This window comes from Pyxicephalus adspersus, chromosome 4 (assembly GCF_032062135.1).
Source record: "Pyxicephalus adspersus chromosome 4, UCB_Pads_2.0, whole genome shotgun sequence".
NCBI classification, from domain to species: domain Eukaryota; kingdom Metazoa; phylum Chordata; class Amphibia; order Anura; family Pyxicephalidae; genus Pyxicephalus; species Pyxicephalus adspersus.
The window spans coordinates 87,003,625-87,018,371 of record NC_092861.1 but is presented as its reverse complement, the minus strand read 5'-3'; the positions used below and the strand labels follow the sequence as shown (position 1 = coordinate 87,018,371).

At 38.1% G+C, this 14,747-nt stretch overlaps 1 protein-coding gene across 1 annotated transcript in view; it reads right to left on the bottom strand.

Moving 5' to 3' along the window:
- The window catches only part of LAMA2 (laminin subunit alpha 2), a 405,950-nt gene that overhangs the window by 323,236 nt on the left and 67,967 nt on the right, over positions 1-14,747 (bottom strand). The window contains exon 2 of the mRNA XM_072410219.1: positions 4,195-4,365. Within this exon, the coding sequence (XP_072266320.1) occupies positions 4,195-4,365 (171 nt within the window). The remainder of the gene's footprint in view (positions 1-4,194; positions 4,366-14,747) is intronic.

The window sequence follows — 14,747 nt, the reverse complement described above, 5'->3', positions numbered from 1 at the left end:
CAGCAATCCGACTTAACTGTGAGTATCTTGAATAAGACACCCGCAGTGTATGATCAGTGCTTGTATACATTTATTAATAGGGCATGTATCCATTAAATAAAAGGCTATGAGCAATGCAATAGCCATGTATAGCAACCCACTTCCCTGAGTACCATTTTTCCTAAATTCCAGGAGTATCAAAACAAAACACCTTTAAAATCTTACAGCTGTTTTTCTTTTCATAGGCATGTCATCTGCCAGCATGCTGTTGAGAAGAAACCTTGGTCTCTGTGTGGAAGCAGAAGTCTGCAGAGAGACCACTAAAAGTCACACCTAGAATTTACAAAGCTCATCCCCCAAGAATGCTGAAAAGCACAACGGTCAATGGTGAAGACTGATCTCAATGAGATAGTGAATCTGCATCTATTATATTATGTATTGAACTGAGCAATGGCTGCAATTCTGTTCCATCCTAACTAAGAAGACCTCTTGTATTAAAAGAGGAATAGACTGCAGAGATAGAGACATAATCCTGCCCCTGTACAAAGCATTAGTAAGACCACATCTGGAATATGCAGTCCAGTTTTGGGCACCAGTTCACAAAAAAGGACATTATGGAATTAGAGAGAGTGCAGAGAAGTGCAGAGAAGGGCAACTAAACTAATAAAAGGAATGGAGGAGCTCAGCTATGAGGAGAGATTAGCTGAACTGAATCTATTCTCCCTTGAGAAGATGATAGGGGATATAATCACCCTGTATAAATATATAAATGGTCCATATAGAGAACTCTCTTCCCCATTACTCACTTTGAGATCATTACAAAGAACAAGTGGGCACCCTTTGCGTCTGGAGGAAAAGAAGTTTAAGCTCCGGATAAGGAAGGGATTCTTCACTGTAATGTGGAATCAGCTCCCTCAGGAAGTAGTTTCAATAACTATTACAGATTGCTTCAAGAAAAAGCTGGATTCTTTTTTTTAGAAGCACAGAATAAAACGTTAGAAAACAAAACAGAGCCTGTTGATCCAGGGAACATCTGATTGCCTTACGGGATCAGGAAGGCATTTGTTTCCCCTGTTGGAGCAAATTGTACCTGGGTTTTTTTTTTTTGCTATCCTTTGGATCAACTATGTCCATAGGGTTTTTACCTAGGATATGTTTATTTCCCTAATGGTTGACCTTGATGGACTTATGTCTTTTTGACCCTAACTATGTAACTATGTACTAATATATAACTGTTTGAAATATATGTTCATGTAGCCTGTAAACTTTTACTGTAATTGACTAAGGAAGGTTCGGAAGTCTTTATGTAATGCCAGATAAGGCAATGAAAAAATTTTATTTTTTATAAAAACAAAGTTACACACTTTTTTAAATTTTTAGTATATAGTAAAAAAAGTCCTTCAGACTATTATTTCTTTTAGTTTCGGGTAAATATTCACATGATAGAATATGTACCTACTATTGGTGAAAAGTGTAGCCCGCCTTTAGTTTTGCTCTATTATATTTGGCTTTAAAGTAAATTCTCTTTGGATTTTAGTAATATAAATGTCTAAAATATTCACATTGCATTTTTATTAGATTAAGCATAAAATGTATCCAAAGTTGGTTTGTTTAATATCAAAACAAAGCAGCCAAAAGCAATGAGCATGATAAATCCAATCTCATTTCAATATACATTGCAACCTTCTCAGGTCAAATGGAAGGTAGATTTAGTAATGAAAAATAGTAGATGAATGAACAATTAATTGTAATCCTCATTATGAAGGCTTAATTCTAATTAATTTGAGGCTCTGATAAATTGCTGGCATTTGAAGTGAAGTAGAAATTATATCTTCCATAAGGACAATGCTGAGACGTTAATGTGGTTAATGTGGTTTGAAATGTATCCTTCATTAACTCTTGGCATGGCTGCTCCTTTTACCCAACAGTTTCACAGTTTCTGTTTATTTACAGCTTCAAAGCTCTCCCATTTTTAGAGGCTAATATAATCTTTACTTTTTACTTTACCAATACCATACTGCATTTAAAAAATTTTGATTTTTTTTTAGATTTTTTTAGATTTACTTTAACAATATCTTACTGTTTTTTTTAGATTTTACCAATTTAAAGTTCACCTGAACTTAAAAAGTGAGGATATACTATGGTACAGGCAACATCCACAAATGTTTGTGCCTATGTAATAACCTAAAAAACGTGGAAAGGCAGGGAATAACAGTGTACTTCTAGTATGTCAGAATGCCTAGGGAATCCTATGCTTACAGCCTCATAGTTGTATATCTGCAGTGTGAGGTCATCCAAAGGCACTGCTAAATGTTATTTATTTATGTAATTAGTGCATTTGCTGGAACTTGCATTGCATTGATGATCCTTACTTTATTAACCTCCCTAGCAGTATTCTGGAGTGTGGCTTGGGGTTAATTTTCAGTACGAAAGGCGGTAACCTCGAGCCACACTCGAGTTTTAAAGCTTACCTGGTCCCCACGTGCCTGCGGCGTCCTGCAGCGGTGCTTGCTTCTGCTGCATCTGCTTCCCCTGAGGATGCCCGCCAACATTTGTGTTGCCTGGCGATGCCCGCCCGGGATCTGCATCCCCGGCATGTGAACGTTGGGGACACAAGGCCAGGGGACACAGATGCCATCCAGGCCGGGCTGTGCGACCATGCAGCTAGGAGATGGGAAATTTAAAATAATAGGTATTTTTATGTACCGCTTTGACATTTAAAAATATTTATTATTCAGACCAACAGGGAGGTTAATAGGTGTTTCCTTTGCCTTCCTTACCAGTTATTGAATAATTATCACTCCAATTATCATCAGTCATTTTGGGGTCAGTTTAAAATGAGGAAGTTAAGGCAAGCTTCAACCAAGGTGGTCGTAATGAAACTAAGCCTTTGCCTTTCACTTGTTTTTTGTGGTACAATTCCACAGTACAGGTTCTCCTAAATGCTACACTGCGGAAGAGAAGCCTACTGTTAAAAAAAAATGCTTTTATGCTTTAATATGCTTTCTGTAAAATCCACATACAACAGTTCTTTTATCATTTTGACTTTGACATTTGGAGAAAGAATGTGAATACATATACATTTGGGGGCAGCACATTGGCTCAGAGGTTAGTACTCTTTTGCAGCGCTAGGTACCAGGTTCGAATCCTAGCCAGGGCACTATCAATGCATGTAGTTTGCAGGTTCTCCCTGTGTCTGCGTGGGTTTCCTCCCAATTCCCAAAAAATGCAGCGAGGTTAAATGGCTTCCACCCAAAATTTACCTTACACTATATTAAAGCTATTTGACTAGCCCCATTGAGGGACAGATAGTGACATGACTATAGACTTTGTACAGCACTGTGTAATATGATGGCGCTATACAAATACTGTGTAGTAATAATAATAAAATAATAATATACAGAATGGCAGATTGAGTAATTTTATTTATAAGAATCTTGATGAACAAGTACCCTTTTGTTATTTCATATTCCAAAGACATTGAAATGATTAAAGCCTTATTGATAAACAGATCTTACAGATTTGTGTGACATATGCTTGTAAGACTTGTATGATGGTGAGACTTGTTAACCTGTGTGCTTGGCTACAGATATTAGACTCCATTAAGGAAGTATGCATCCTTACAGATAGTGTGTTCACTTGCTGGTGATTCTCTAAGCGAGATTCTCTAAGTGTATTAAATCATATATTATTCAGACAACTTATGAAGCAGGAAAGGCCTAGTCCTAAAATCAATTAGTAGATTCATGTTATTGTCATTTATTTGTATCCTATTTGCATAGGGAGAAGAACATGTTTTATTTAATGATGATATATACTTTCAAACTAAACTTTTATTTATCTTAATAGCTAAGGCAAAAAAAAGTAAGGATTCACTTTGCAAAGAATACTCAACCTTGTACAAGCAAAAGTAGTGGGAAAAATGTGGAAGACTAAATAAGCGGCAAATACCACAATGAAGTGGAAATTCCATTTTCAAAGAGAAATAAAATGAATGAGATGAAGCACAATATGAAGCAAAAATCAAGTATTTTTTACATTTCTGTGCACATAATTGGGTATTTTTTGAAAAGTGAATTTTCACTTTGTTTCACTCTATTCGTTATGAGAAGTGAAATTTCCCTTTGTACAATAAAAACGTTTTACTTCAACATATTACCTTCAATATATTATCTCTACTAAAAAATATAAGCAATGATAATGTTTAATGCTTACAGCTTTTATCAGGAGATGTCTGGTCACATGTGCGGCATTGTGGATGCCTTACAGGTTGTCTATGAACATGCTCTACCAACTTGCAAAACATCTCGGGTCCATTTTCACCACATGTGGCATTTGCTGTGATTATGGCATTAGAGGCAAGATTGAGAACTGCAGGAAACAATCCTAGGAAAAGAGAGAAAACAGTTTGATTAAAGGGTGTCCTTGTCCTCTAAGAACATTTATACAATTTTCATCACGTTTACTTTGCAACTCACCAAACTTTATTGTCTTAGAATGTCAGTGATATTTCAAAATGTAAAATAAAGTAAAAACAAAGACCCTGTTCTGTTGTTTTATATCCATTTATCTTATAAATCTATATCTATATCTATATCTTATCTATATTTGTAGAAAGTTTTGGTTTAGATTTATGCAAGACATTAGAGCAGAATGTAAGATACACATTTTTATAAAATCCCCTGATTGTCACCATAAATGTAATGCTTTTAAAGTTTTACATGCTAAAGGTTAAAGTAGAGTAATAATAATTATTGTATGCTGGCCACTTTCCAATAATTTGTAATATCTATAAACATACCATGGAACCAGGGATCTTGTTGGAGACATTACATGGTTGTTACGGTTAAATTTTCTGCATATAACACATGTCAAGCAATGACTATACTTATACAAATATCTAGAAAAGTCCTAATCCAATAGAGATCATTAAAAAAAACATTAATTAGAATGCCTTTTTTCAGGTATCAATAGCAGACTTCTAATTGGCAGCCACTGGAATAACGTGGCGATGTGCAGTCAATTAGAACATAAATTCAGAGATCGGGGTCAAGAACAGTTATGCCTTGTCTTTCAGCCTTCTTTATTTTGAAAACTGTAAAGAGAGAATAGTAGTTTACAGAATATATATAGTTCAGCCCTGATACTGAATAGGATTTGCAATGCTGAGAACACAGACCCATCTCTGTTCTAGAGTACTGCTCTTTTCATTTATAGGCAAGTGCTTGTCCCTAGTCCTAGCTAGGGTTGGGGATGCTTTCAAGGGGTGTCAGCTAAGGTTAACAATTGCCCTCCAAAACACTAGCATTCATTGTTGTGGTGTGGCCCTTTAACAACCAATATACTTTTTTCAACTAAATTTCTTTAAACCAACCAAAACCTAATGTTTATTCAGGCTAAGTTTATTATATACTAAACACATCTTTCCAGACCACATTTGTAGAATCATACAAACAGCACACAAACAAATGCTTTCCTAGACTTGTTGCCTACAACACAATAAAAATAAAAAAATATATATATATTAGTAATTAACAGGTTGCACTTTTCTTTCTACAGGGAGTTCAAACTGCTGTGATATTTCTTACTGCTGATTCAGTGTATTCCTGTGTGCTATACACGGCCTCAATTTTAACTGTTATGGTTGATTCTGGAATAGTCATCACTGCGGACTGGCACAATCTCCCTAAATGTGAAGGCTACAGTTCCAGTTTATGTACTGAACAACAGCAAAGAAAAATTCTACTTTATGTGCTACACTAGTTCTTCTAAAAGCCAAATTCAAAAAAACAAACTAAAAAAAGTTTATCTTAACCTTCTGCATTTAGGGACATAAAAAAATATCTAACATTAAAGTAACGTGTTTAAAAGATTTCAAATGTGAGTTCTCTGTAATAGAAGAGGTATTATTATTCTCATCCCCGTTGTGAGTGACATGAGATTCAGTGGATAGAAACACAATGCTTGGTGGGGAACAATGGCTTTTAAAATTCCTAGATGTGTCATATGGTGGAGAGCACTGAAGAGGCTGCAGCCTAAGGACATAGAAACTCAGAGAGTGTTAAGAAGACAAGGGCTAACTTTAAACATACTTTATGTGAAGTTTATTATAATGCACTTTTTGGGATTCTGACCATTTGCAAGTGATACCGAATCACTGGAGGCATGGAGACTAAGTGACACCTGGTTTAAACCATATCCATTAAATTTTTCAGAGCTATGCATGGTACACTCACGTTTTACAGCCCATTCATCAACTGTGATCTCTAGTGTGGAAACTGCAGTAGCTCACAGCAGCAGAGAAAACTCCATAATTAAAGAAGAGCTGGTCATGTGATTTTGAAAGGGTACATGTCCAGACTCTACTCCTGACTTTGTTGTATTTATTTTTATTTTGCTTTCCTAATTTTAGTCCCCAGTCGAGTGTAATGCACACTTGTAAATCAAACCTTTATGAATGTGTGAAGCACAAAAGAACAACAGCAGCAAAGCCTTTAGTACAGCTATACAGCAGCTTTTAAATTCGACCCCCAAATTGTTCTTTAAGCAATTTTTTTTAAAAACCACTTCAAGGCTCATGATGTTTTAAATGAAGTTAAATTAAATCTATGGAAAATGGCCATGTGAATTTCTAAACATATTTTAACCTAACAACTGACATTTCAGACCTCATCCAAAGAATAGGTATTAATTATGATAGGGTTAACATAACATTTGTATTTTAATAATGTAAAGGCCAAAGCTTGGTCAACCAGCAACTTTTCACTGTTTTGTATAGTCAGTCATTAATGTAAAAGTAGATAGAAACTGTTCTAGACCATTATGTTTGCGGCATGCTGTGACAATAAATGTTATTATCTGCATAAAGCACTATAGAAACTCCATAATGCACTGCGTGTTGTGTATTTATTCTTGTTCTATGACACTTAACAGTTTTTTGCTCAAATTTAGGCCCACTGTGCCTGCAAACACCACAGGAGGTAGAAGGTAATAAAGAATGCAATATCATGAAAGATATACTATGCAGGTTTCATATAGTTCATTTAATTAAAGAACTTATAAAAAATTATTATTGTAATTTAATAAACACCACGCAGGGAGCAAATCTTTTTAGGAGACATGGGAGTAAACTACATGAAAATGTCTGAATTTAAAAAATATTATACTTTTAAATAATCAACTGAAAGTTAATATGAAACTTAAATGGATATAAATCATAATACCCCAACTGGGGTATCTCAGTAGCTATATCAAATAGAAATGCTTTATCTAGATTAAACAGTTGAAAACTGCATAGTTTTAGAAGCTATCAATAAAACATCCAGAAATAGAATTGTTTTTTATTTTTTTAGATATAACAAAATCCTTTGGACTTACAAATACTACAAAGAGAAATCATGAGTTAAACACTATGGGCAGCAAATCAGGATATAAAATTATATATATATATATATATATATGTTTTTGTTAGTTTGTAAAATAAAAACACATAGTAAATACAAGATGTAAAAAACAACAAGATGATTGCACAAGAAACATCTCAGTTTCAACTAAGTGCAGTTGGTATAAAAAATAAAACATCATATAAGTTTCAACAAACACATTTTTAAGGGTCATAAAATGGCTAAGCCTAAGTGCAGTTTCTCACAAACATACTGCAATATATGTGGCTAAAAAAAGACAGTATGATATATCAAAACAATCCTACCCCCTATTAACTAGTAATACTTTCTAAAGAAAGACATGCCAAAAGTAGCCTTATGTTCATTTTGAAGCAAGATATATTTTAATTTCATGTTCAAATAAAACTTGAATGTTAACATAAGACCATTTTACTATATATATATATATATATATATATATATATATATATTTAGTATATTACTGCTTTGTCCAGAGATCTGACCTCTTAAAAAGAGAAAAAAATAATATTTTACATGTATCTTGTTGGCACAGTGAGCTATTCCAGTAAATAACATCACCACTTCACACATCCTTACAAGTGGTACTTGCTTTGACTTTACAAGCTGTGCAGCCTAGATAGATGCTCTGCCTCCCTGAAGTGGATTGTAGGAGTTGTTTGGAACATTCACGCAAGTAATGAAAGCTGTTTGACATGATTGTATTCAGAGAACAGCGATGAATGTGCCAAGTTTAACTCTTCACAGAAGTTATCTAACCGGGAATGAAATATTGGTGTCAGACTGAACTGAACTAAGCAAGCATATGGGAACAGAAGACTAAAAGAGCATTAAATTGAAAAAAATAAAAACTCAGCCCAGCTGCACACAGCAGTGGCTTTGGTCTGACATGCGACATTCGCCCAAATGCAGGGACATCATCAGAGCTTAAATAAGAACTAACAAAAGTAAGTGTTTCAATCACAGTGTAAACAGGCTGTGCAAAATGGCTTAATGTACGGAACACAATAAATGTGTATTATGCTCTCCTTCAAAACATGTGATAAAGACCATGTTATTTTCTTTCACAACGAGTGTTGTACCATATAATAGTATTTTATCATAAGATTACACGCTGGCTCTAACAATACTGCATCTCACTATAGCATCCTTTGTCTAGAACATCTAAATGTAAATTGTCATGCATTTTTCTGCCATTTTATTTACAGATGTCTACTGACATAAGCCCTTTACTTACTTTTTTAATCACTCCAGAATCTGATTGGGATTTGGAAGGCTTAGCTGTTGAGCAGTTTCAATAACAATAGATATATTTCTTTGGCACTTGATTTATTGTAAGGTTAAACATGTTTTTTTTTTATTTTAGAATAGTAAAAAGTTAATGCAAATCTGGCTGTGTAGTTACGTTACAGTTGAGTTAAACTTTAAACAAATCGCAGTGTGATAATAAATAGTGAGTAGTTATTGTATAGAGTAATAATGAGAAACAGAACAAAATGTATGTAAGATTTTCTTGAAAAATACTTTTTTTAATTAGGCTGAAATTAATCCTACCCCTGACGTTTTTTGTTTTTTTTTTCTGAAAAGAGATCAACTTAATGTAGAAATTTTAAACAATATATGTTAAATGATAAAAAATAAAACATTTCATTATATACTATGGGGGGCAGCCTTTTTATCTCATTTCAAAAATAGATCTCTGTGCAGTAATAGTTGGCAGCCATGTGACCTAGATGCTTTTCCTAGGATTGGGGTAGCTTTACTTTTTTAGTAACACAGAAATATGTTTTACAATATTATTAATAATGGCTTTATAATTCCTACTAGAGATGAGCGAATAGAAGCTGACAAAGTGGAATTCAATCCGAATTTCAGGAAAAATTTGATTCACAACGAACTCGAATTTCCTCATGATTCATGGTAAGGAATCACAATTTTTTCTAAAATGGTGGCTACATGTGTGAGGACATGGGGGAAGGAACTCTGGGAAGGCGGGATGACCCATAATGCCATGCATGCAGCCAATCAGCAGCCAGCCAGCCCTGTGATGTCACAGCCCTATAAATAGCCTCAGCCATCTTGGATTAAGACATTTTACAGCATTCTGAGTGCAGGAAGAGACGGGAGAGTGTTAGGAAAAACCTCATTGTGGGAAAAAAACTGAAAAAACGATTAATAAATGCAGGGAAAGGATAGTGAGGAATCATTTCACAGCATCAGAAGGCGCTGAGGACAGTGCTAGAAAAGCAATTTACAAGTGCAGGGAAAGATTATTTGGGGATCCAAATAGCCATTAAACAGCTCTGTCATTCCAGCAATTTGTTCTTGTTATTGGAGTGCAAGTGCTATGTTGAAAAGCCTTTAGTGGCTGTGGTGAAAGCGTTTAGTGGCCTATTTCAGTACAAAAAGAAAAATATATACGCACTTCACTGTTGCAGTTATTTGTGGTGAAAGTGTTTAGTGGCCTATTTCAGTACAAAAAGAAAAATATATACGCACTTCACTGTTGCAGTTATTTGTGGTGAAAGCGCTTAGTGGCCTATTTCAGTACAAAAAGAATAATATATTCTCAGTTCACTTCTGCAGTTATATGTGGTAAATACGTTTAGTGGTCTATTTCAGTACAAAAAGAAAAATAAAGTTCTCAGTTCACTTCTGCAGTTATATGTGGTGAAATCCTTAGTGACGTATTTAAATACAAGAAGAAAAATATATACACAGTTCACTGTTGCAGTTATTTGTGGTGAACACGTTTAGTGACGTATTTGAGTACAAAAAGAAAAATATATACGCAGTTCACTGTTGCAGTTATTTTTGGTAAAAGCGTTTAGGTGCCTATTTCTGTACAAAAAGAAAAATAAATTTGTCGCTTTTAGGGGTGTTTTAATTTGCTTTTAATTTTAAGTCAGCTAAAAGTATGTCAGAGAAGTGGCAGGCCATGCACAGAGGAGTGGCAGAGGCCTAAATGTTTCTGGCGCAGGCAGAGGTTGCAGAGGGCATGTCAGCAGGAGTCGCAGCGAGAGTCCTGAGCTCCCGGTTTCATCTAGCGGTCGTGTCTTGACCAGCAACCCAACGGTGCAATCACAACTGGGACCCGGGTGAAGAATTAGCTTCATCATCATCAGGAGAAGAGAGGGGCATCTTGCCCGTGAGGCAGCGGCTGAGCCAGCAAGGTGGTAGCATGGCTGGGAGTCAGCAGGGTGGCAGCAGTAGGAAGTCAGGATCCAAACGTGCCCGGGGTAGCCCACCTGCTTCGCAGCAGCCTACCAGCCTGGGAAATAGTGGTGCTGGGGTTCACGGAGGCAGCCGCGGTAGCAGTCAGTCAGTGCGTAGTGTTTGGGGGGAAAATGCCCTACTCGGCGGTGTGGCAGTTTTTTGTTAAGCCCTATGTAAAATATGTGGGCAGAAGGTGAAGCGTGGCCAGGGTGCAAATGTTGAAACCACGGCCCTGCTTCAACATATGTAGCGTCACCATAAGGTGGCCTGGGAGAACCGTGGCTACGATGTGGTGGTCCAGCCTGCCGCAGCAACCGCTGCATCACCCAGTGGCACGCACCGGGTTTCAGGCAGTCAAGACTCCACCACCTCAGCCGAAGGGAGCTGAATGTCATTTCCATCTTCTGCTGGTCCAGTTGCTCCTACTCCTTGTCAGTCATTCCGTCAGCAATGAGCTGAATGTGCTCCTGTCCAAGTTGCTGGTGCTGCAGTCCCTCCCTTTCTAAGTAGTGGACTTTGCACCTTTCAGAGAACTGATGGCTTGTGCCGAGCCGAGGTGGAGAGTCCCAAGCCGTCATTTCTTTGCGAAAAAGACAGTGCCTGCTCTGCACAAATATATAGAACAGAAGGTGGGCCAGTCCTTGAACCTGTCGGTGTCTGCCAAAGTGCACGGCAGCGCTGACATGTGGAGGTGTAACTACGGTCAGGGACAATACATGTCCTTTACGGCCCACTGGGTGAATGTGGTTTCTACACAGCCATACCAGCAACTTGGCCAGGTGACTCCGCTTCCGCCTCCATGTTCTCACACCGCTGGTCCTGCAACAACGTCCGCCTCTGCCTCCTCATCCTCCACCATGTTCTCAGCCTCCACTGCAGGGACAATTTACAGTGCCCCTCCAGCATACCACATGTGCAGGACACGACGGTGTCACGCTGTTCTGCACCTGGTTTGCCTGGGCGAACGGAGTTACACAGGGGAGGAACTGCTCCGTGTGATTCATCAATAAATCGAATCCTTGCTTTCTCAGCGACAACTCAGAATCAGAACCATGGTGACCGACAACGGAAATAACAGGGTGTCAGCGCTGTGTTAAGGAAGGCTGAGCCATGCGCCCTACATGGCACACGTGTTCAATCTGGTTGTCGAGCGGTTCCTGAAGTCTTCCACCCATCTGCAAGACATCATAAAAATGGCCAGGAAACTTTGCATGCACTCCAGCCACTTGTACACTGCAAAGCACCCCCTCCTTGAGCTGCAGCGGCAGAACGGCATCCCTCAACATAGGCTGATATGTGCTGTTTCCACCTGTTGGAATTCCACTCTCCATATGTTGGACCGACTATACGAACAGAGAAAGGCCAACAATGAATTATTGATGATCCATGCGGATAGGAGTACTCCCATGTGTTACTTCCATGTCAGCCAGTGGCGTTCATGCGTGAAACCTGCCGTTTGCTCAGGCCTTTTGAGGAGGCCACGTTATTTGTCAGTCACCAGGACTACGGGATGAACAACGTCATTCCACTGCTTCATGTTCTGGAACAGATGCTGGTAAATCTGGCTGGTCAGGGGACTGGAGTGGCGCCTAGATCTCACGGTCACATGAGCCCTGTGGGGGCTGAACTGGAGGAGGAGGAGGGCATTGGAGCACAGGCAATGTATAGGGAAATGGGTGGTTTTTCTACTCAGGTGACAGGAGAGGTGGAGCAAGAGCAGCCAGAGGAGCAAGAGGGAGATGAGATGGGCCTTTTTTACACCTGCTGAGAGGGAGGACAAACTGAACTACAACAGAGACATCCTATGTAGTCAGTTGGGCGCTGCCTATCTGCGCCATCGTCCATCCTCTCGCAGGTCTGACCGGGGGGTGCCCTCTGCACTCACGTTCCACTGCCATGGCTGCTGGGGAGGGGTGTGGTGGCAGGACCAGCTCCATCAGCAACAGCCTCAGTCTAGAGTCACTGATGAGCAGCTTTCTTCACCCACATAGTGAAGAAACTACTCACCAGCAGCCAGACATAGCGCAGAACCTGAACCAGCAGGTGGTGGCTTACTTGGAGTGCACCCTGCCAGCTGTCATTGAAGATCCGCTGGACTACTGGTCAGCCAAACTGGATTTGTGGCCGCAACTAGCCGAGTTTGCCCTGGAAAAGTAGTGCCCGGCCAGTAGTGTGCCATCAGAGCGGGTGTTTAGTGCGGGGGGGGGGCCATAGTTACCACAAGAAGAACTCACCTGTTGACCCAAAATGTGGAGAGACTGACCTTTGTCAAGATGAATCAGGCGTGGATCTGCCAGGATTTCCACCCACCAATGCCTGATGCATCTGAGCCGCAAATAAATTTGGATTGAAGCAAATCTTTTCGAAAAATTCGGCAAACTGGCCGAATCAAATTTTTGAGAAATTCACTCATCTCTAATTCCTGCATATGTCCTGATGATGGAAGTTATAGTATTCCTAATAGCAAAACTTTTTTATTCTTTTGCTTTTTAACATATAAAACAGAATTCTTGTCTTCCATATGGTATTTTTACCTATCTCTTATTTGTTTATAATATATAAAAATATATGTCACCATGTTGCAGATGACTAGAATATTGTTCATAGATGTTCAGAGACCAATCTTGGACAACTGCTGGGAACAAGAGACCCAGAAACGTTTATTGCATGTTAGAGAGGATTTTGCACAATCAATATTGAGACTCCTATTAATTATTTATAGCTTTAGAACATTTAGTACTGCTGTACAGATGTAGCCATTTGATGGAGAGGCGGTCATCAAGGGCCAAAGCTGTTGATGACAATACCTATTGTACAAATAATACACTCATCGTATATCCTGTTGTTTTTTTATAGAGATAACACCATATATAATATGACAATTGTCTCACTTTTTTAAAGACTAATATAGAAGAGAAAAAATCCAAAGGAAAATAACTTTCTGTGCATGTATATTCATGCATAACTATAAAAAAACACAAAGAATATATCAAACTCCAATTACTTTTTGGCCTATTTTTTTGCGTTTACTCTCAGCTAACAGTGATGTATACTTTGTAGCAAGTGCAGCAAAGGGACAAATCCTTAAACATTCTTACATGTTAAATCACATTAATCAGTGTGTTGTACATTTGTTGCTACAAACATAGAAATTTTGTCTTTTTCCCATATCCCAGACTGCATCCATGCCTGAAAGAATGTAACATTTTCTATCAGAGGAAGTAGTATGTTATCTATATTCATTTTGAGAACACATTTGGGAACAGTTAAAAAAAAGTAATACAAATATGCTTGCTGATGCTAATTCATAGATTACAATCTTCAGGAAAATGTACACTCATTAAATTGGTCCCAAAGGACACTGATTTTCAGAAATACGCAATTCCTTTTGTAATGGTTGTTCAAACTTTTGACATTTTTATCTGTGAGGTGAAATGTGAACATACTGCAGATGTGCTGACAATTCAGTAAAAAAAAAATCTAGTTACCAAAAGATGTTGTTAATGCAAATGTTTAACTCCAATCCATTATTATTTTAACAGCTGATATTGACAGTAGGGTGATCTAATATGAATACAGTGTAATGCCACATCACTTTAAGAAATTTTACATAGAAAAGCCTAGAACTTAAGTCAAACCAGTATGGGTCATAAGACATGCATCTGCTTAAAGGTTATCATAGACAGCAGAGTGTAAAATGTTTAGATTTGACCTAACTGCCCTTGGTCACCTGCACCCTCTGCAAACCGACTATACAAGTATGGTAGCCAATTGCTATTTCCAATGAAAAGCCTTATTCAGTTCTTATACAGTCCATTAAAACCAATGCATCATTGCCTAATTGGTAGTGTTAGTCGAATATATGACTATTCTATTTGATGGCTATTCGATCCAATAAGCTGATATTGTTCGGGTGATCAACGTCGAATTCGAACACTATTAAAGTCAATGGTGGGAAAATTTGGGTTATTTTTCGGGACTGTGTAGAACTGCAAGAGCAATCAGGGGAGCGGTGCTCTGCTATGCTGACAGCTCTGCTTCCCAGGTTGCTCTTGCAGCCCTAGCAGATCTGTAGTATGTGTTCTTGGATAGAGATTCTCTATCCAAGAACACAGGAGTCCCACGGCTGTG